A 24,170-nucleotide genomic window follows, 5' to 3' on the forward strand; every position below is an offset into this window, starting at 1 on the left:
TTTGCATTTCTTCCAGGGCTGTTGCAGATTCTGCAGCAACCTGATAGTTTAACCATTAGCAGAATTTCTAGCCTGTTTGCAAAGCTTTGCTGCTGGCAGCCTGCAAATGTATCCTTTTGTTCTGGAGACTGCCCTTTTTCCTGGGGAAAGAAGGCTCCATTTTGAGAAGCCTCTTGCTTTCTAGACTGAAGAAGAAACAACTTAGATGTGCTTGTGTGGCCAAGCCAGGCCAACTCTGACAAAACCATTGTAAGTACTGACCTGCCTTTAAAACCAGTGCCGAGCATAGATAGAGGAAAGACCTTTCTAGTAGCTTAGCACTGGGGCAAAGAACATCTCCAGATTTCTTTGCCACTGGAAGAAGCCCTACCAACTTCGCCTCAAAAACTAGCTAATAGACCTTTTCGATAGCAGCTGAGGGCTAGGGTAAAGAGGATCTCAAGATCTCTTCGCCTTTGGTGGAAGTTAACCCAGCAACTAAAGGGGAAAAGCAAGAAAGGAACATCTGCAAGGTTTTATAAGTTGACTGTTTATATTTGCAACCTTAATTATGTGTGCCAAGTCTGCCAAGGACTTTGTGAAAATAAATTGTGTTTGATTGTTCAACTTGAAGTGCCTTTGGTTACTGGGATTTCCAGAGCTTCTAAGTAACGCCCCCGCAGTTCACCTGGGCAAAGGAAGAAGCACATCTTAAAGCTTTAAAAGGTGCCTATGACGGCATAGTAAGCTATGTCGTGAGTCCAGAAAAAAAAAAGATTTTTTTTCTTAGTCATAAGACAGCAAAATTGTTACTACAAAATTCAATTTCATTAGGAAGAAAGAAAATCCTTCTGATCTAGCCCCTGGAATGTGACATTTCATGGGTGTAATAAGGTTAAAAACATAAATTTAAATGCTTTAAGTCTTTATTATGATCTGTTCTAAAGCTTCTATTTTACATAATACTCTTATTTCAGAAGGTTCTTTGTTTTGCAGAATAAAACTAGCCATGCTTTCTCAAAGCACAGTCCAAGGGAGTCAAAAGCACCATGAAAAAGCCAGAGGTAATTATCAGAATAAGAAAACCTGGAAGTCGATCACAGAATTTGAAATATTTTCATGGGAATTCTATGGCAAGTGTAGTGCTATTTGAAAAATGGCATTTATTTGTGGCAACTTCAGTTTTTATTCGTACTCCTTACAATAAGAAAACAGTTGTCAAATTGTAATAGGAGATAGAAAAACAGATCAGTATTATATCCGATACATGTGCAAACATAGATCCTGAAAAACAAAATGGAAACATTCAATGTTAAGTTATTCTAGAGTCATACGTAATGAGATAGATTGCAGTTCAAAAGCCTACATGGTTTATCTAATTGTTACCTACTAGCTTTTACATATGTTTAAACTACAGTTGCGACATATGGTTCTGCTGTAATATGTTGCTCATGAAATGTACCCAGACAGTCAATATAATTAATAATGAGCCACCATGTTGTAATGGTCTGAGCATTGGACTATGATTTTGGAGATCAGGACTCAAATTCCCACAAGGCCCGGATACCCACTGGGTGACCTTAGGCAAAGCACACTTTCTCAGCTTCAAAGGAAGGCAAAGGCAAATACCTTCTAAATAAATTTTGTCAAGAAAACCCTATAAGGTAGCCTTAGGGTTGCCATATGTCAGACAAAGCATGAAGGCTTACATCACCAATGCATAGCAACAGTGATGACAACCAAGAACTAGATTTTTTACTGCATTTTAATATGAATTATAGGATTGTAAGGGACCACAATAGTCACCCAGTCCAGTTCTCTGCCATGTAAGAATTACACAATCAAACCATAGCTCAGAGATGGCTATCCAACCTCTGTTTAAAATCATCCAAATAAGGAGAGTCCACCATTAGGCAAAAATGTGTACTTCACTGTGGATAGATCTTACTATCAGGGTGGTTTTTACAGTGATTGGATAGGGCCTTTTCCCAAGTGGTTTGAAAACAGCAGGGATACCAAGTGAATTGAACACATGTTTGTTACATGTGATAGTTCTTATTATACATACAGTTATTCACGTAGTTCTTGGTACATCAGATCTCAATGTCTGCTTATCCGAATACAAATTTAGATTTTACTGTAGTCCCAAATGTTCAAACTAGGCATTCTTTTGGTACCTTTTGCATATACAGTAGAGTCTCACTTATTAAACACTCACTTATCCAACATTCTGGATTATCCAACACATCTTTGTAGTCAGTGTTTTCAATACATCGTGATATTTTGGTGCTAAATACTAAATACAGTAATTACTACATAGCATTACTGTGTATTGAACTACTTTTTCTGTCAAATTTGTTGTATAACATAATGTTTTGGTGTTTAATTTGTAAAATCATAACCTAATTTGATGTTTAATAGGCTTTTCCTTAATCTCTCCTTATTATCCAACATATTCACTTATCCAACGTTCTGCCGGCCCGTTTATGTTGGATAAGTGAGACTCTACTGTATATAGTACTGAAAGTAAATGCAATTAACACATGTGGCTTTCCTGTCTTATTAGCATGCTTGAATTCTACAGCTATTTGCCTCTGATTTTTGCTCATTATAGGGCATGGCTAATAAAGGAGGCTATGATATAATAATCCTTGGTGTTTTGGAACAATGCACTAGTTGCTTCATTTTCATGTTCTCCTGCTTTCCACCTCTCCAAGACAGATTATCCTAGTTGAGTCCCCTTTGGGGAGATAAAGCAGGGTATAAATAAATATAACTTTTCTTCCTCTTCTTCCTCCTCTTCTTCCTCCTCCTCCTCCTCCTCCTCTTCTTCCTCCTCCTCCTCCTCTTCCTCCTCCTCCTCCTCCTCCTCCTCCTCCTCCTCCTCCTCCTCTTCTTCTTCTTCTTCTTCTTCTTCTTCACCAGATTAAAAAGAAAGCATTTCAGTTGTTTTAATCATTTTATTTGTTTTATTCTGAAAAACCCCAAAATCTCTTGGCATCCCAACGGTGCTTCTATTTGTCACCCACTTACAAATTGAGTTGTTTGCTTTTTGAAGGCTAGGCTCTCTGGTTTGTAGAGATTGGCTAAAAAAAGAGAACTTGCTCAGACTACATCTTCATTCAGCCCAGTATGAATGATTAGCCCTCTTTTGACTAGCCCTGTAGGGTCTTTGGGCCAGATTAATCCTCCCTGCCACCTGATCTTTCTAACTGTGGATGCAAAGAATTGAGTCTTGGGCCTTCTGCCTGCAAAGAAGGTGATCTACCACTGAGCTATAGTTACTCCCAAAGGAATGAAATAGAACAGCAGGAGTAGGTCAAGAACCACAGGCTCGCTTACTCTTGCCTCCCTCCCTCCCTTCTTTTCTCCATCTCTCTTTTTCTCTTTCCCCCAGTATAGGTAGGTAACATTAGAGGAAAGAAACCAATAACATCATGGGTTTCTTCTTTGCTGTTTTTTCTTCGTGTACTCTGTGAATGCACACTAATGGAGAAGGCTGCGCCTGCGCAGGCTCCAACGGATACTCTTCCAAGCTAAAGTTTGAAATTTGGCGGTAACCCCGCCCCTCTTCCCGGAGGGTATAAAGGGCGCCCTCCGCGCCCGCTCTCCAGTTCCTTTTTTTCCGCCGCAAAGCTCACTTCGGACTCTTCGTTCTTATGTCAACCACGCGTTTTAAACGGTGCACTCAGTGTGCCGCTAAGATTCCAGATTCCGACGGCCACGCTAAGTGCCTTTTCTGCCTTGGCGAAAGCCACGTCGTCGGTACCTGCCGTTTTTGCCTGGCCTTTACAGCTCAGGCCAGAAGAAATAGAGCTGCGAGACTCCGTGCAGCTCTTTACGAAAAAACTCTTGCTCCTGAGGCTTCCACTTCCACCTCAGCCTCGATGGCGTCCAGGCCTGCTCCGTCGGTATCATCTAAAACCTCTAAAACCTCGAGACCGCGACCGACCAAACCGCCCTGCACGGTGACCACCGCTACGGTATCCACCCGGTCGGGCAAGATGGGCCCTTCATCAACTTCGAGTTCGGTGGCTTCGGCCATTTCCACTCGATCCCGCCTGGCTTCGCCGCCATCTTCTTCTGCCATGAAGATTGCCTTCAAGAGGGCTCAGGAGGAATCCAGACGGGCTCAATCTGACTCGGCAGCTGTGTGCCCGATTCCCCCGACGCCGGGAAAATCGCTGAGGGTCGCGTCGAAACAACCCCCAGCAAAGAAACGAATGATCCAGAGGTCGTCCTCCTCAGCGTCTTCGAAGAAGGACGTCCCCTCCTCTGGGCCTTCCTCTAGGAGATCCTCTCCTATACAACCAGCACAACGCCTCCGCTCCTCTTCCTCTCCTCATGGTCAGTCCTCGGATGTGGACGCTCAAGCCTCCCCCGACCGGTCGGTCAGGACAGTTATTAAGGCTCCCCAGCCGGCACCATCTCGTCTTCCGGCTCGACAAGAGCTCTTTCCCCCGGCTCAAACACCTGAGAGGGGTAGACAGACGATGCGCTTAGCCCGCGCCGCCCAGGCCTCCGCGTCCAAGGGCGTTCCTCCACAGCCGGCTCTCCCTGCTCCTGAGGTTATACCCCATCAGGACTCTGTGCTTGTTTCTCCTCCCCGGTCCCCTCAAGGGCCCGAGGAGGATGACCCCGATATCGAACGCCCCGAGTCGATACTCTCCGCCTCCATTGTTTCTCTCGGTCTCGACCTCTCCCCGCCTCACGACGCCTACGAGGTCGACCCACCTTCCCCGACGGATAATATTCGGGCTTTCTCTGACCAGATGGTCAGAATGGCAGACGCTCTGGGGATGGAAATTAAACAAACTTCAAAGGCTGTTACCGACCCCGTTTTCAAGAGGGTTCAAGCCCAAGCCCCGCCAGCCACCTTGCTGCCTTTTCTTCCATACCTCCTGGACGTCATCCAGGCATCTTGGAAGACTCCATCTTCGATACCTCCAACCTCTAAGAAAATAGAGGCCTGGTACCGAACCGATGACAAAGCCTTGGAATGGCTCAAGCATCACCCTGACCCAAACTCCATGGTGGTAAAGGCCTCCCAATCGTCGGGTCGACACTCCAACTCCCCTGCCGACAGAGAGGGCAAACGCTTCGATGCGGTAGGCCGCAAGCTGTACTCCGGTGCTCTCCTCCTTTGCCGCATGGCAAACTACGGGGCCTGCATGGGCGCTTATCAACAGATCCTCTGGGAGAAAGCCCAACCTTTCTTCGCCAAGCTTTCTGACGAAGACCGGTCAGTCCTTTCGACCCTCCAACAGGAGGCGGACTCTCTCGCACACCACCAAATTCAAATGGCTAAGCATACCGGTGATACCGCCGGAGAAATGATTGCCCACGCGGTCGCGATCAGACGGCATGCATGGCTTCGGTCCTCAGGACTCTCTTCTTCCTCTCGACAAGTGATCGAAGACCTTCCTTTCGACACCCAGGGCCTTTTCAATTCTGGCACTGATGACAAACTTAAGTCCAATCACGACTTCAAGATTCTCGCAACAAAGTGCGGGACCGATCAACCTCAGGCTCAGCGGACCCGATGGTTCCCGCAACGGTACCGTCGCTACCCTCAGCCTTTTCGTCACCAGCCGTTTCGACGCTCGTCGAGCTCGAGTCACCACAGTCATCAGCAACAACCTCGCCGCCAGCACCAGGTCCCGAAAGGTCGGGGCAAAGGTCCTGCAGCTATGCCACAACCCCAACGTCGGGCCTGACGCCCACTCTCTCGGGGATCTTTCTATCTCCACTACTACTGCCACTACCATGCCGTTCCTAGGCCCCGACCAGATCCTTCCTCTCTGTTCTTTTCTCGACCGCCTAGCTCCTTTCTACCGCGAATGGGAGTCTATCACCTCAGATGCCTGGGTTCTTCGCATTGTCAGAGACGGCTATGCCTTGGAATTCGAAACCTTGCCACCCACGGGTCACATCCTCCACACCGACCCTTCACCGGAAATATGCGCCGAGGTCGACTCCCTTCTGGCGAAGGGCGCAATCCAGCCTTCTCCTTCCGAGCAGGACACTCGAGGTTTCTTCTCGAGATACTTTACGGTTCCCAAGCGGGGCGGAGGTCTTCGGCCTATCCTCGACCTACGGGCTCTAAACCTCTTCATTCTGCCTTCAAAATTTCGAATGGTTTCAGTGGCCTCCATCCTCCCGATGCTCCGACACGGAGACTACTTCGCCTCTATAGACTTACGCGACGCGTATTTCCACGTCTCGGTGCGTCGATCCCACAGACGCTTCCTTTCCTTCAAGCTCCTGGGACACTCTTACCAGTTCACAGTTCTCCCTTTCGGCCTCGTCACGGCCCCAAGGGTCTTTACAAAGGTGGTCGCCGTGGTGGCAGCGCACCTCAGGAAACAGGGCATTATGGTCTTTCCTTATCTGGACGATTGGATGATTGTCGCGTCCGACCCCTCATCCCTTCAAAACCATGTCTCACAGTCTCTTTCTCTCCTGCAACGGCTGGGCCTTCAGTTGAATGTCTCAAAGTCTCAACTCCTCCCAACCATAGAGATCCGTTTTATTGGAGCTCTCTTCAACTCCATCACGGAAACCGCCTCCCTACCGAAGGACAGGTTCCTAGCCCTTCAACAGCACCTTTCTCTCCTCCTCCGCAACCGCAGGATCCGAGCCCACGCGGTCCAGGTTCTTCTGGGTCACATGGCCTCCACGGTCATGGTTACCCCTTTCGCCAGATTACGTCTCAGACCTCTCCAAAGATGGTTTATAGACTCTTTCAAACCACATCGGCATCCGAGCTCGATGTTTCTCACGATACCGAACCACGTTCGCCTCTCCCTTCGTTGGTGGCAGGACCCAGCGAACGTTTGTGTGGGACTTCCCTTCCATCCCTCCCTACCGTCAGTCACCATCACGACCGACGCCTCCAATTTTGCGTGGGGAGCCCACATGTCGTACCTCACCGTCAGGGACCTGTGGTCCACCCAAGAAAGGTCTCACCACATAAACTTTCTAGAACTATTATCAATCTTCAAAGCCCTCCGGGCGTTTGCTCGCTTTCTTCCCCACAAGTCTGTTCTAATCCAAACGGACAACGTAGTAGCCATGTACTACATCAACAAACAAGGGGGTACGGGCTCGAGAAAACTCATGGCTCTCTCGATGGACATTTGGCTATGGTGCATAGCGAGACACATAACTCTGTCGGCAGTTCACCTTCCGGGGGCTCAAAACACTCTAGCAGACTCTCTAAGCAGAATAACGACCTCCCCCCACGAGTGGCGTCTCGATCCCGAGATCCTGAAATCCGTCTTCGACGATTGGGGCTGGCCAGCTCTGGACCTTTTTGCCTCCCCCTCGAACGCTCAACTTCCTCGCTTCGGAGCGAGACTACCTCCAAACTCGACTCCGGGCTGTCTCGGAGACGCGTTTCTCCTCGACTGGACTCTCGAACCCGTCTATCTTTTTCCTCCCTTCCCTCTCATCTCGAGAGTGATAGAGAGACTCTATCTAACACCGACTTCGGCCATCCTGGTATCCCACGCTACTCCAGATGTGTGCGGATCCTCCCCGCACTCTCCCAACTCTCCCTCATCTACTATCTTCACAGAAGGGACAGGTCCTCCACCCCGACGTCCCGTCCCTACACCTGACTGCCTGGAGGATACTTCCTTAAATTCTCTCCACCCAGACCTGCAGGCGATCCTTCGCGCCGCTCACAAACCGGCCACATCGAAGGCCTATGCTTACAAGCTGGCAAAATTCCAAACTTTCCTTCGGGACCGACGCGTCGATCCCGCCTCTACTTCGATCCCGCTGGTCATGGACTTTCTACTTTCCCTTGCGGATCGTCAACTTTCTCTGGCCTCGATAAAATCCTATCTCGCTGCTCTCTCCTGGCATTTCCAACGTCAGGGACAACCCTCTCTCTTTTCTAACAACCTCATTAAGACCTTCCTTCGAGGTTACAACAACTTGCATCCTCCAGTTCAACCTCCGACTCCCGGATGGAGCCTCGAACTCGTCCTTTCTCAACTAGCTTCAGCTCCCTTCGAACCTATGGCCTCTGCAGACCTTCACCTTCTCTCTTGGAAGACTGCCTTCCTCATCGCTATCACCTCTGCCCGCAGGCCTTCGGAACTGGCTGCTCTCCGGGTGGACGAACCCTATCTCCGTTTCCACCACGACAGGGCTGTCCTTTGCCCGGACATCACCTTCCTACCTAAGGTGGTCTCTGCTTTTCACCTGAACCAGGACATAATACTTCCTGCTTTCTTCCCCAATCCTTCTTCTTCTCTAGAACGGAAACTCCATCTCCTCGATGTCAGGAGAGCCCTCCTTTTCTACAAGGACAGGACTAAGGACATACGTAAGTCACCTAGACTCTTTGTGGCTTACGCTACCCATAAACTGGGCGAACCACTTTCTTCCCAAAGACTCTCACACTGGATTGCTCAGACCATCGAGCTCGCTTATCAGCTGGCCAAACGCCAACCCCCCTCTTCGATCCGCCCTAGATCTACAAGGGGCCTTTCCACCTCTACGGCCTTCCTGAGGGGCGTCCCTCTCGACTCCATCTGTCGAGCGGCTATCTGGTCCACTCCATCCACCTTTGTTTCACACTACAGGATGGACTCAAAGAACCTCAAGGACTCGGCTTTTGCCAGGTCCGTCCTTTCCTCCTGCCTTACCTAATGTTGTTGCCTTACTCAAACCCAGTTTTCGGGTTTATCCTTCTTACAGGCTGACCGTTGTCATCCACCCCGTTCGTAATCGATGTGCTCAGGGTTTCTTTAACATAGTGCTTGTGTACTATACTTACCCACTGCACTGAAATGTACTTTTTTGAATACTTCTCCCTCTGTTTTCAGAGAATGAGTTTATGCCTACCTCTGTATTTTCTTACAGACTATTGCCCACTTACAATGTTATGATTGTGTTCTGGATCCTAACAACAAGGATCGTTTTTTTTTTTTTTTTGCACTATATGCTATTGCATCGCTTCTTTGACCATTGCATTTGCCGGCTTTTGCACCTTGTGCTCAATAAATGTGTTGTTTGGACACTAGACTGGTTATCGGGTTTGCTATCCCACCTACCTACACCTCAGCTTGCTAGTCTCCATTAGTGTGCATTCACAGAGTACACGAAGAAAAAGGACAGGTTGCTTACCTGTAACCGTGTTTCTTCGAGTGTACTCTGTGAATTCACACAATCCCGCCCTTCCTTCCCCACATGCAAACCTCTCCCTTTCTCGCTGCCTTTGCGGCGTAGGAACTGGAGAGCGGGCGCGGAGGGCGCCCTTTATACCCTCCGGGAAGAGGGGCGGGGTTACCGCCAAATTTCAAACTTTAGCTTGGAAGAGTATCCGTTGGAGCCTGCGCAGGCGCAGCCTTCTCCATTAGTGTGAATTCACAGAGTACACTCGAAGAAACACGGTTACAGGTAAGCAACCTGTCCATCTGGAAGAGATTGTGCTCTTCCTATCTTGTTGGATAAACTGCAAGGAGCACAGCCTTATTTCCCATAAGGGCACAGACTTGGTTAGAAAGTACAGGCATTAGCCTGGCTACCTCTTGCATGCTAGGTTAAGATCCCCCCGCCCCACACACATAATATTGAGTCAGAGCAAGTGAATGGGAATAAGACTGAAGCTGAACACACAGAAAATGCTGACTAGACATTTTTCTGATACTAATCCAGCCCTAGCCAATCTCGAGTTCTCCTGCTTCCTGTGGATTCCGGTTTTCTTATATACAGTAGAGTCTCACTTATCCAACGTTCTGGATTATCCAACGCATTTTTGTAGTCAGTGTTTTCAATACAACATGATATTTTGGTGCTAAATTCTTAAATACAGTAATTACTACATAGCATTACTGAGTATTGAACTACTTTTTCTGTCAAATTTGTTGTATAACATGATGTTTTGGTGCTTAATTTGTAAAATCATAACCTAATTTGATGTTTAATAGGCTATTCCTTAATCCCTCCTTATTATCCAACATATTCGCTTATCCAGCGTTCTGCCGGCCCGTTTTTATTGGATAAGTTAGACTCTACTGTACTTAAAAATAGCTCTGCAGCCTGTGAGTACATAGCCCTAGGCACTCGCTCGGCTTTTGTTGTTTATTCGTTCAGTTGCAACTCTTTGTAACCTCATGGACCAGCCCACGCCAGAGCTCCGTGTGCCCATCCCCCCCAGCTCCTTCAAGGTCAAACCAGTCACTTCAAGGATAGCATCCATCCATCATGCCTTTGGTTGCCCCCCCCCCTCCTTTTTCCTTCCATTTTCCGCAGCATCATTATCTTCTCCAAGCTTTCCTGTCTTCTCATTATGTGACCAAAAGGGCTTGGGTATTGATATTTTTGGATCAAAGCTTGGATCCTCTGATACCTCCTTCGGGAAGCCTCACTTAGAAGGGGCTGAAATGGTGGGAGGGGGAGATTGAGAAGGAGAACTACACCTCTACAACTGTAATCTGCTTTTAAGATTGGCTGACAATGCAGGGAATTGTGTTTGGAATTAGAGACTTCAAACGCTCCAACACCTTGAAGGATATTGTCATTTTACCTCATGGATCTCTATCCTCTGGCTGTATATTATGTGAACATGTAGATATGTACATGTAGAGCCATTTGCGGAAATGTGTGCAATCTCAGGGCAAATTATCAAGGCTTTTGTTGCATAAAAAGGCATGCATGAATGCCTTACTTATTTTAATGTTTAAATCTCCTGTAGATTGCCAGCATAGTTTAGCCATCATTAGTTCTCCCCCTTTTGATATCCTATAAAATAGCAATCCTATAAAAGGAATTTAAAAGAATTATTGTGCCCGAGTTTTGGAAATTGCACCTCCTTTCATGCTGTAAAAATATTCTGCAAATCTCATTGTAGTCATTCACAATGCTGTTTATGTATGTGCTTTTAATGAAGATTCAACAAGTGGCTTTAATTAGAGAAGGTAGTTAAGCAGAATATGGTAAGAGTAAAATAACATGCAAACAAAAAAAGCACAACTGAAGTAGAACTTCAGGCTGCAAAGAATCCATCCTGTCCCCCGTACACACACGCGCGCGCACACACACACACACACACAAACACTGCTGTGAGGAGAGGAGGGTAACTATTATTAGTATTATTATTATTATCTCCTACTGATTAACTTTTATTTTAAGGTGTTTTGAATACAGATGTTGGCCTTAAAACATGTGTGCACATAATGAATAAAAATCGTTCTTACAAAGCTAGTAGATTTTATGTCCAGTTGGGGTGGATGATCTGGATCCTCCAAAGAACCTGGACCTTCTGCAAGCCATCTTAGGTCAGTGGGACAGAGTTGTCTCACTTGAATCACAAATGCCGGTCTGAAGTTTGAGGTGATTAAAACAGAAGCTTTTAGAAGCTTTCTCTTGCATTATTACTTACTGAAAGGATTGCACTTTAGTTGTGTGAAATAATCAGGACATGTGGATTATAAAATAAACATGTGGATTATATAATGGAAAGGGTTTTCTAGCAGTCGAACAAAACCTCATAGTTATAGATTTATGTAGTTCAGCTAGTTTTATACTTGTATGTAATGGTTTACCTTTTCTTCTCCTTTGCTGATAAAGTCAGGTCTGCTGCGACTTTTGTCTTAATTCACAAGAACTCAGAACAATATGCTGAGAAATTAACTTAATTGAGTAAGTTTTCTGCAGTCATTTCTTCAGGAAATAAGACCTCATATACACTGCTTAGATTCACTTTCTCAGTGGAGACCCATAAATGGACTACAGAGATATGTAGTTGAAACATAAACTCTTAAGAGACTACATGCTGTACTTCAACACTTCTCTTCAATTTATTTCATATGCTGCCTATGATGCAGCCACTTTAAAAAGTACAAATGGAAATAGGAGAAGAAAAAGTCATTTTTTAAAAGAAGGTTATATCTGATTGCCAAAGGGATAACATGTAATTACCCTAGAAAATTTAGTAAAAAGACCTGGGTTGACTTATTCGGGGATCAATGCTTACTCCAAGACAAGAGCTTACTCCATCCTGGGAGAACCTTAGAAAAGCACCAACCTCCTCTACTCTCTCCTCCATGGTGCCACGTCTGGTCTTTTTGAATCCCTGGGCAAAGAAATGGTGGCAGTGGCCAAGTGTGGCAGACCCCCTGAGGTGACATTGATTGTTTTCCTTCTACACATAATCACCAAAGGCCCCAAGTCTCAACGTATACATTACATTGACTTATATATGAGTACAGTATATATGGTAGGTACATAAAAAGTTTATTCGGTTGACTTTTTGTGATCTAGTATAAATTGCTGTGTCTGATTCTTCTACTTTTAAGAAGATTGATTACAGTGACATTCTGAGGACTGGTCAGTGGTATCCAAGTCTAATTGGTTATAGATGCCTTCAGCATTTTCTTATACTTCCTTCTTTCTGTCCTTAGTTGCAGAGGAAGCATGTAGTGCTGTGTCATATTACTATCAACTTTTTACTGTGAAACCTGAATTAGGTAGCCACCTAGAGGCTTCACTGGGATATGGTTATTTGCGTCTTTTTTTGTTGTTTGCATTGATATATAGGGCTCCCCCCCCCCGTCCCACCATATGTAAAGGATAAAAGGATAATTAATAAAACATCCTGATAAAAAAATCAAGTTTAAATATGTGTGGCTATTTACATCAGCATGGATGCACCCAGAGCAAAATCATCTTTGAGTGGGGGGAGGGGGACTGTGTTAAACAAACAAACAGACTTGGTAAATTATAAACTGAAAGGACTGGTCTAGCCTTCTGAGAAGAGCATTGCACAATGTGAGTGTTGCTAAAGAGAAAGCATTGCACTGCCTCTTACAGTCATTACTGAATGAACACATGGCAAGGAGTCCCAAACAGACTGAATGGAAAGTGATGCTCATATGTTGAGCTTAAAGCTACCAGTGTAACCTCCTGTTACATTGACAGCTGTTTGAGCCAACTGAGGGGGGAAATACTGGGCTGTTGTAATAATAAGAGAACTACAGTAGAATCTCACTTATCCAAGCCTCGCTTATCCAAGTTTCTGGATTATCCAAGCCATTTTTGTAGTCAATATTTTCAATATATTGTGATATTTTGGTGCTAAATTTGTAAATACAGTAATTACAACCTAACATTACTGCGTATTGAACTACTTTTTCTTTCAAATTTGTTGTATAACATGATGTTTTGGTGCTTAATTTGTAAAATCATAACCTAATTTCATGTTTAATAGGTTTTTCCTTAATCCCTCCTTATTATCCAAGATATTCGCTTATCCAAGCTTCTGCCGGCCCGTTTAGCTTGGATAAGTGAGACTCTACTGTAATAGAACTAGTAATAAGACTTGTAGCAGAAAACAGCATTGTTAAAGGCATTGTTTCGAATAATTTCAGGCATTTACAAAAACTTCAAAGCAAAGGTGGGTGAGAATAGCCCAGGGCTGCTGCTGCTGCTCTGTCGTCGTCTCCGACTCTTCGTGACCTCATGGACCAGTCCACGCCAGAGCTCCCTGTCGGCCGTCACCGCCCCCAGCTCATTCAAGGTCAACCCAATCATTTCAAGGATACCATCCATCCATCTTGCCCTTGGTCGGCCTCTCTTCCTTTTTCCTTCCATTTTCCCCAGCATCGTGATCTTTTCCAAGCTTTCCTGTCTCCTCATGATGTGGCCAAAATACTTCAGCTTTGCCTCTAATATCCTTCCCTCCAGTGAGCAGCCAGGCATTATTTCCTGGAGGATGGACTGGTTGGATCTTCTTGCAGTCCAAGGCTCTCTCCGGATTTTCCTCCAGCACCAGAGTTCAAAAGCGTCTATCTTCCTTCACTCAGCCTTCCTTATGGTCCAGCTCTCGTATCCATAGGTTACTATGGGGAATACCATTGCTTTGACTATGTGGACCGTTGCCAGTGTGATGTCTCTGCTCTTCACTATTTTGTCAAGGTTGGCCATTGCTCTCCTCCCAAGAAGTAAACGTCTTCTGATTTCCTGGCTGCAGTCTGCACCTGCAGTGATCTTCGCGCCTAGAAATATAAAGTCTGTCACTGCCTCCACGTTTTCTCCCTCTATTTGCCAGTTATCAATAGGTGTAGTTGCCATGATCTTGGTTTTCTTGACGTTTAGCCCAGGGCAGGGGAGGTTTAATCTTTCTTCCTCTGCTGAAAACACATGCATTCCAGCATGGGAAATAGCAGCAGTAAATTTAATAGTCTGCCTGCCTACCTGCTGGTAGAGACCTTTCTCCACCATTTTTGGTTTTTGTTCTTTCAGTATCACTCACCAATTAGCCTCTTTGAGTTGAGGGACTTGCAATGAAGCCTTCAAAGAGGATCTCCAGTTTTAGTCTCATATGAGATGAGGCAATCTTGCAGATATTCTGGCTTCAAGACAGGTTTCAAACCAGCAGATTGAAGTAAGCTTGGAACCAATCTGGAAACCACTGCAATATGTGGCCACTGGAGCATATATGATCTCTGCATTTTGTGCTTCCTGTACCTTTCACTTTTGAAAGGTATCCCCAAGAAGAGAGGATTTCAACAGTCTAATCAGGAGATAATTAAAAACATAAATTACTGTGGTCAATCCAATGGAGAGTTGTAGACTCTCCAGTCAAAACAGATCCTCCTAGCCACAGTACCAACATGGCATTTTAGCAAAAATTTTGTGTACAAGAAAACATTCAGATTGATAGCCTGTTCTTCTACAGGGAGTGTAACCCCATCCAAAACAGGTTGGAATTCCTATCTGAGCTTGACCTTTCTGCCAACCAACAATTTCTTTACCCTCTGGACTGAGCTCAGTTTTCACCCACATTTAATCCTTTACTGCAACTAGGCAATGATTCAGAACTTCCATAGATACCTTTGCATCTGTTGTGAAAATCAGAATGTTGTATCATCAACACAGATGTGAGACCAAACTCCTTCCAAACTGGTTGACTGCCTGCAGTGCTTCATGTGGATGTTAAAAGGGGACAGCATTGATCGTATAGGGTAATGGCTATCGTGCTACACAGCAATTCCCCAACAGCCCCTTTTGGGAATGTTCGGCCATGATACAGCATCGTAAGACTCAATATATGCCAAACGTTCAAGCAAGATGCTACGATTTATAATATAAAGGCTGAGAGGCCTAGCAGAACTAAGAGGAATACACTTCCCCTATCCAGTTCCTGCATAGGTCATTTACCAAGGTGATCAAGACTGTTTCCATCCACACCTGAAGCCAGATTATAATGGATCTAATTACTTCGATCCAAGGAAGTCTAAAGTTGTACTGCCACGACTTATGCCACAATTCTCTTGCCCCCAATTCTTTTCTTGTCCTCCATATTCATAGTGATATTAATATGCATTACCACTTTCCTTATTTTCTCTAGTGTGTCTTGTATCCAATCATTAATTATTATAGTAGACTATCCATTGTTGTATGTTTTCAGACTGTAACAGACAGTAGTATCCAATCAGCTTTACCGTGGCTCTTAGAAATTTCAGGGAAAAAGCAAGAACAAGTTAGCTTAGCCTGGTTAGATTCTAATGATGACAATATTAGTTTGAGCTGACATGTAATTTGGAATTGGTACTTGTTTACTATTGTTTGGTTTTTATTTTTGTTATAGGTTTTTGCATTGGCTCATTGTTGCTGTTGTTGTACAGTTTTATACGTTGGTTATGTAAGCTTTGATTGACTCAGTTTTCATTTCAGACAGCTATTGTGTGCTTTACCTGATGCTGCTTCTTTTTAAATAACCGATTCCTTCGATCAACTAAGCCTTTATTCATTGAACCCTAAAGAGAAATTTCCCCTACACTTAACTGGAGCTGGAGGCCTATGCTGTAGCAGACAAGTTTATCCAGTCACAGGGATGGGAATTACATAGCCCTCTGGGTGCTACTGATCTGTAACTTCCATAAATCCTAGTTTAGCCAGTGCACTGGAATGGTAGGACAACACCTTGAGGGTCACATAATTGCGAGCCCTTGGAGGTTGCCCAAGGAAGAGTGAGTTTATAAGCAGTTTTATGGATTTTTAATTTAATTTAATTTTTTAATTCTATTTATGTTTAATTCTTTTTCAATGTTTGTATATTTGTGGATTTTAAATTGTATTGAAATGCTTTTAATGTAAGCTGCTTTGAGTCTCCTTTGTTAAATACATATATAGACAATATTCCATGTATAAAATCTACATTGTATTTTTTGTTTTGGCAAATCGAGACTCAGTGTGGTTTTTAAGCACATTCTAAATATCAATAGAATTGATCTTTAATATTATTTTTATCCATACAGCATATAAACAATGATCACATACACGGGGAGAAAAAAGAGTTTGTATGTCGATGGCTGGATTGTTCCCGAGAGCAGAAGCCATTCAAAGCCCAGTACATGCTGGTTGTTCACATGAGGAGGCACACAGGAGAAAAGCCACACAAATGCACTGTGAGTAACACATTCATAAAAAAGAAAAGAAAGTCTCTATGTTAGCATTTCTGTTATTGCCTAGTCAGATTCTGGGAAGTACCAAAGCAGTGTGTGAAAGCAATGCCACCTTCCCATTTCCAGTTAGTCACACATGGAGGGGCAAATATTTATTATTTTGTTTATTAGAATTTATGTCCTGCTTTTTAAAAAAAAGAAATCCATGATGGGTGAAAAGATGACCATGAAACAATAAGATATAGTAATATGTTGGCAGGGTCTCCCCTGCTCCCTGAAACATCAGCTGGTTTTTATAGGAGGAAGTGGTATTTCAGATTCCTGGGATCAAGCCATTTTGGTCTTTGTAAGTCACAACAACCATCTTGATTTCAGACCCAAAACAGATAAAATGTCAATGCAGATCTTTTAGGATTAGTGTTAAGTGCCCCCGACAGATATTTTTTTAAAGAAAGCTGCTATTGGTAGAACAATCCTATTTGTTTAGCTTTTTTAACCCCTGTATATGTCAGTAACAGTCACCACATTTTGCAAAAGTAAATTCCATATGAATTCAGAGTCTGGGTGGGGGAGGCAGTTTAGAATGTTTAGATAAGCCCAACAATTGCTTTTTAGATAACCTTTTCCATCTGGATGTTTAGTTTGAACTAAATGCAAACAAGGAATGTACTTCCACACACACACATGCACACGCACAGACTAACAGCCAGATCATTGGAAGTTTACTTAGGAGTAGACCTCACATTATCAAGTAAGTATGCTTATGATTGCAAAATTGGAATTGCATTAATAACCCTCCCTTAAATAATGATATTCAAGATAGACTTTATTTTACTTACATATTTTTGAAGCTTATAATGGGTCCAAACAAAGGGGAAATGGGGGGGGGGGGTTAAAACCTTGAACATCTTGGTTTTATGACTTTAAAAAACCCTGCTTTTCCTTTGATGTGGTATTGTTTCATTTGCTTATCCCTCCAGCCCGGCCCCTCCTTTTCTGTAATCCCAAGTGTTTGAAATACTCCACATTGACATGTTGTTTGCAGTTTGAAGGTTGTACAAAAGCCTACTCCAGGCTGGAAAACTTGAAAACCCACTTGAGATCTCACACTGGAGAGAAACCATATGTCTGCGAACATGAAGGCTGCAACAAAGCATTTTCCAATGCATCTGATCGTGCCAAGCACCAAAACAGAACTCATTCCAATGAGGTAAGGAAGGAACCACATGGATAGTAAAAATCCCCCACCATTTATAGACATAATCCTGGCAAAAGAATGTATCATAAAATACATACCAAGAAAGCTTTGAAGGCATTAAAGAGTTCATGTTTTTTCTTACAAATATATGACAAGAAATTATTTCAACAATAGTATTCCATTTTTAAAACATTTTAAAAGTTATTTTGGAAAAGGTCTCTGATTTATTTTCCATAATCTGTCACATCTAAAGGGTCGTAGTATCCTATGTTTGAATAATAGGATAGTGCCAGTCTGTGCAAATTTCATATGAATTGTTCACTATAAAGAAGGTGGTATAAGGATGTGTCCACTTTCTTTCTTCTATGGCGATCTCAATCACTTTCCTGTGTCCTCCCTGGTATCAGAGGGTGGTGTCAAGGGTATATAAGTACAGATTTCTATAACTGGACCCAAAACATTGGTTGCTTAGAAAATAGTTCCTTTTTTGTTGTAATAATGTTGTAGTTTGTCATTGAGTTACAAAGCATTAAAAGCATTTTCATTGACGATTGGGGGAAATTCTCTGTTGCCTGGTGCAAGGTTCCACTTCACAACCAGGCAGGGGGCAATCCTACTTTCAGGATCCCAGCCACTGCCAGTTATAAACCCTTGAGTCTGTACGTGTGCATGTACAATATGATGAGTCACTGAGGGGCAATATTTGAGACAAATCTTCTACTGATACTAAGTCAAGCAATTTACCACTCAGAAGCACTTTCTTTATTTGAAACAGAGAACTATTTATTTATGGTTACTTCAGTCCAACAATCGTAACTTGTGTCAATAGTTTACTTCTTCAGTTTCACATATATACAATATCAAACATATCTTTCATTCTTCAACATTAACCACTTGACTGAAACTTTGTCTCTCCCCTATTCCTTTTCTTTTTAGTTCTACCTCACTAGAAAACCCAGATCTGACTCAATAATAGTCACTTTTTTACTTCAGTATTCCAACTAAAGTCCCAAACTTAAACTAGGCTCCTTTTCCTTCTAGCTCACCCGGCTAGAGACTACCATAACTGAACCTCAGACACACACATCTTTTCTCTAGTTTCTCTCACTAGAAACATCAACATAACTCCACTCTTTTAAAAACATCCTCTCCTTTTCTCCTCCAGCTAGCTCCGCCCCTTTCACTAGCTTAGAAATTGTTACATTTCTACCAAAGCAGCTATGTTACCATGGTGACACATGGCCAATCATCAGTAGCTAACTTCTGCCCACTCTTATCTCTAAATCAACATTAAATAACATAGGCAAAAATTATCAATAAAATAAAGCTTTCCGTTACACCTGGCTACAAAGCTGTAGCCAGCCAATGATCTAGCTCCATGCCACCCCAAAATCTCCTGACACCATGAAAAGGATGTTGTCTTTCTCATAGGGAGAATGTCAAAATGTTTATGGAAGGAAACTATATACATCCTTATACTATCCTTCGTAAATGATGATTTATTCAACCATATATCACCAAGAGCATACCACTCTATGTCTATACATGCTATTGCTCTTTATCTCTGCTAGATCAGTATGATAGTATACTGCTGTATAAAATTAGAAAAAGGGCTGAGATCAGCTTAAGCTCTTGCTTACTTTTTGTGTCACCAGCTGATGCCCATTCCATACCACAATCCCATTTTAAAATTCCCCTCAGTTTCAATGAACTGCAACAAGGAGTGTTACTCAAAAACGTTAGTCTCAAGTCTAAGAATTATGGAAATATTTTCATAATAATTCAGAATCTAACAACAATGTGTGATCAGTGTAAGAGTGTAGAGTAGCTCGATGTGAATTGTTTTTTTAGGGTTGAAAGGGATGATTCTAACATAAAAAGTCTACTTCACATTAATCACCTTTTACGTATTTTCCAATGCTTACAAATATTTCTGTTCAAGTGGTAGGGATGGTGGGAGAATGTATCCGTTTTTGTGAGATTGAAATTGAACCTTTATCTTCTTAACAAAATAAAAGATGTTGGTTTTTCATAAAATAGTACTATACACATATTATTGTATATCCTATTGTGAGCCCCAACTATATGTTGACTCGCCATTCAGCAACTGATTCAAAGGGCCTGCTCTAGTTGATATGAGCCTGACCAATAACACTATTAACTACGGAAATATATATCTCTTTCCATCTGTCCATCCATCTATCTTTCCTTAGGCGGAAAGGAGTCCTCAGAAGAATTTGATTGCTGTTTTCTAGTGACATCTGCTGGATAATCCTACATTGTTCATGTCCTTTCTTGATTATTTAAATAAAAAAACATCTACTCATAAGTAATATCATTTTGTTTTCTATTTTCTGGGCCTTATGGAAAAGCATATTTGTTGTATTGTGTTTAATAATCAATGAAATTTTCATAGTAAGGCAAAAGGAAGGGATAGCCAACACTCCAGAAGACAAGAGCAGAATTCAAAACGATCTTAACATATTAGAGAGATGGGCTGAAACTAACAAAATGAAGTTCAACATGGACAAATGCAAGATACTCCACTTAGGCAAAAAAAAAATGAAATGCAAAGATACAGCATGGGGGACTCCTGGCTCGACAGCAGTACGTGTGAAAAAGATCTTGGAGTCCTCATGGACAACAAGTTAAACATGAGCCTACAATGTGATGCAGCAGCAAAAAAAGCAAATGGAATTTTGGCCTGCATAAAGTCACGCTACCCTTGCATGACTAAGTCTATTCTATTCTGCCTAGCTCAGACCACACATGGAATACTGTGTCCAATTCTGGGCACCACAGTTGAAGGGAGAAGTTGACAAGCCGGAAAGCGTCCAGAGGAGGGTGACTAAAATGATTAAGGGTCTGGAGAACAAGCCCTATGAGGAGCGATTTAATGAGCTGGGCATGTTTAGCCTGCAGAAGAGAAGGCTGAGAGGAGACACGATAGCCATGTACAAATACATGAGGGGAAGTCATAGGGAGGAGGGAGCAAGCTTGTTTTGTGCTGCCCTGGAGTCTAGGACGTGGAACAGTGGCTTCAAACTAAAGGAAAGGAGTTTCCACCTGAACATTAGAAAGAACTTCCTAACTATGAGAACTGTTTGGCAGTGGAATACTCTGCCCTGGAGTGTGGTGGAGGCTCCTTCTTTGCAGGCTTTTAAGCAGAGGCTGGATAGCCATCTATCGGGGGTGCTTTGAATGAGATTTTCCTGCTTCTTGGCAGGGGGTTGGACTGGATGGCCTGTGAGGTTTCTTCCAACTCTGTGATTCAAAGATTCTATGAAAAGGGGGACACACACACACACACACCCTGACTTTAGCTGAAGTCAGTGACTTAGAACTGATTAGTCTGTCTTAAATAGGGCCAAATATTTATTTGGTTTTAAAATAAAACCTAATCCAACTAAATTCTGAGTACAGGTTGAAGTATTTGGATGTAATCCAATTTAGTTCTGTTTTGCCCCATGGGATTAACTACCATATATAATTAAGTCTTCACATTCTAGGAAGCGAATGAAGTAAAAGCCAATTGCCTCTTGGAAAAAAAATTTCAGAGCCTGTGGATTTGAATGTATCATTTATATGGCATGAACTTCACCAGGGAGCAATCCCAAATGAACGCGGACATTTTTTTCCACTTACAGAAACCCTATGTCTGCAAAATACCAGGGTGCACAAAGCGCTACACAGATCCTAGTTCTCTTCGAAAACATGTAAAGACTGTGCACGGCCCTGAGGCCCATGTTACCAAGAAGCAGCGTGGAGATATCCACCCACGGCACCCCCCACCTCGAGACCAAGGCAGCCATTCTCAAAGCAGATCCCCCGGCCATCAGACTCAGGGTGCAATTGGGGAGCAAAAAGACCTCAGCAACACTACCTCAAAGCGTGAAGAATGCCTCCAGGTCAAAGCTGTCAAGTCAGAGAAGCCAATGGTATGCAACACTTTGATTCTTCTTGTGTAAAGGTTGTTGAGGACTGCAAAATGTATTGCAACTAGACTTTCAGGTTGTTTTCCTTCAGCATGAAGTCTTATGAAATGTGGTAAAAACAAAATATCCAACTGGCCTAGTATTCCATAAGGTTGATAGTAATCAGCCAGAACAGGAAACTGAAGTGGATGGTTGGCTCAGACTTACTTGTTGACCTGGGCTGCCATTGTAGTTACTACAAAATATTGATTGAAATTTTACCTTGAAGAGGCAAGTTGAGAAAGGATAGGACACTACTGTGTTCTTGTGAAATCTCCATCAATTTCAGCAAGAATTGGACAGGAGAACTTTTCCTAGGATTTGTATCCTTAGTTGGTGGCAACTTGGTTTAATTTTTATTTATTCACATTAAAAATAGTTGCAGCAAATTGCTAATTGGGTTGCTAATAAGTAGACACATTAAGTGGGATTTATATGAGTGTTGATTTATAATTCAACAGTTTCCAGTAAGGACCTCATCAATGGCATTCACCCCACATCGCCCGCCTTTCCCTTCACCCAATCCCACGGGGGGGGGGGGGCGTTGCCACCCGGCTTCCCCCCATTGTTTCCTATGCAGCACGAAAAGCAACCCATGTTGCCTTACCATACTTGGAGTTCTGTTAAAGCACGGAGCCTTGACAGAAGTAGATCGATGTCATGTGATGGGAGCCAGAAGGCTCCATGCCTCAACTGAAGTTCAAGTGTTGTAGGACGGGCAATTTTGCCCATCTGATGAGGTCGCAGATTAAATCTAGTTTAGGCTAGCAGAGGGATTTAGATCTTAAATTTAAATCTCACTGTTAATACCATCTATTGAGCCAGCAGACGTACTTTTATAGAAACTTGGGCTTAGTTGAATGTTCTTATATTTGTAACAGCATTTATAAAAGTTTTGTTTAAATAGTCTAAATTACTAAAAACACTGGGTGATTTAAATGTTATAAATGTCAACTAAAAAGAAAGGACAAAATGAAGTTCACTTATATTCTCCAATTTTCACTGAAGTGAATGAACCTGTGTACAGGTTTATCATCAGAATGGATGTGGGAGCTGACTGTTTCTCCATCAGAAAAGATTCCCACAGATGGGTGACTAGCAAGAATGAGACTTCTCCTTATTTCTGCTTTACTATGTAAAATAAAATCTTTTTGAGGGATACACACTTAGTTCTGTAATGATCTCTCCATCTGCCATTTGAAGTTACAGAATTCAGAACTTAGGAAAGTTCTACTTGTTGTATTGCAAGTGCCAATCACCAAAGGCTGGGGGATTTGGGGAACTGGAGACCCCAAAAGTAACTTTTCCAGGTTCTGGCACAGAACTGTTTTAACATGTTTAGAACTTCGGAGATAATTAGTTCATAGACTGAGATTTGAAGTTGCAGATTGTGGACAATATATGCAGTATAACTGCCTGTAAAATTCACTTTATTTATTTATATAGAATCATCAAAGCACATGGTACTGTACCAAAAGGAAAAGTAAATTGATCCCTCCTCTCCCATATTAATGAACACTATACCTGCATCTGAAATGCAGTTTTTAGGAATAATTGGGTTTTAAGTTTGCTTTAAGTTTCAAATTTAATTGTAAATATTTCCTACACAAAATAAGATTTCAGCAGTGTAGTTGATCGGAGTGACTGCATCATGTAAAAGATTAAATTCATACATAACATTAAACAATGAACAATTTGAAGGACATGCTCAAATTGTTCATTCAGGTAGGATTTAATAGTGTGTTTCTTCTTGTGTTGTATGATTTACCATGTAATTTTTGTTAATATACTAATTCATTGTTTCTTCTATCTGATGACTTGTTCTAACTTCCTAAGGACAGTGGGTAATAAGGTGAGAGGATTTTCACTTCTCCACAGTTCCTTCATTGTCACATTTAAAAACCATTTGCTTATTATTTTGGTACATTTCATTGAATGCATTCCTGACGCTCATAAAATGGGCATTTTTTAACAAAATGGCATAAAGTCCAACCTGGTCAGTGACAATGTTACATGACATTCACATACACATCTGTGATCATTTTCTGTTTTGTGAATGCTGTGAGCAATTTCCCAACTGAAAAAGCTGCTGACTCTTCAGTTTTGGTGTTTTTTGTTGTTTTTTTTTGGTCAGCTTGCATGATATAGTAAGCTGTTCTTACTGATTCACTGGGATACAACTGATTTAAATATTTTATTTTACTTTGAAATGTTATATCTTACCTTGTATCTTGAGGATTTCAGTTCAAACTACAACATGGGCAGTAATTGTAAAAGACTGAAACCATATTAAATTGTTTTTCAGTTAAAATCAGAAAATCTTATAAATAAATATTTTATTGTACTGTTCTGAATAAAATAATAATAATTATTATTATTGTTATTATGTTTATTTATACTTTACTTTTTCTCTCCACAAGGATACTCGAAGGAGCTAGCATTAAAAGCATTCCAATACAGTTAAACTCTACACATATACAAACATTAAAACAGAATTAAATATCATTTGTATTTAAAAAATTCATAGAAACAGATTCGAAATTTAAAATCACAGCAGCCTCTGACTTGATCTTTAAAACCTTCTTCTTTAAAAGT

General features: G+C 42.4%; 1 protein-coding gene across 4 annotated transcripts in view; it reads left to right on the plus strand.

Annotated features, from left to right (window-relative positions):
• The window catches only part of gli3 (GLI family zinc finger 3), a 297,548-nt gene that overhangs the window by 260,289 nt on the left and 13,089 nt on the right, over positions 1-24,170 (plus strand). For all 4 annotated transcript variants that reach the window (XM_008112874.3, XM_008112872.3, XM_008112873.3 and 1 more), the window contains 3 exons: positions 16,257-16,406; positions 17,449-17,613; positions 21,249-21,539. In XM_008112874.3, coding sequence (XP_008111081.2) covers positions 16,257-16,406; positions 17,449-17,613; positions 21,249-21,539 — 606 coding nt within the window. The remainder of the gene's footprint in view (positions 1-16,256; positions 16,407-17,448; positions 17,614-21,248; positions 21,540-24,170) is intronic.

Source organism: Anolis carolinensis, chromosome 6 (genome assembly GCF_035594765.1).
Source record: "Anolis carolinensis isolate JA03-04 chromosome 6, rAnoCar3.1.pri, whole genome shotgun sequence".
NCBI lineage: Eukaryota > Metazoa > Chordata > Lepidosauria > Squamata > Dactyloidae > Anolis > Anolis carolinensis.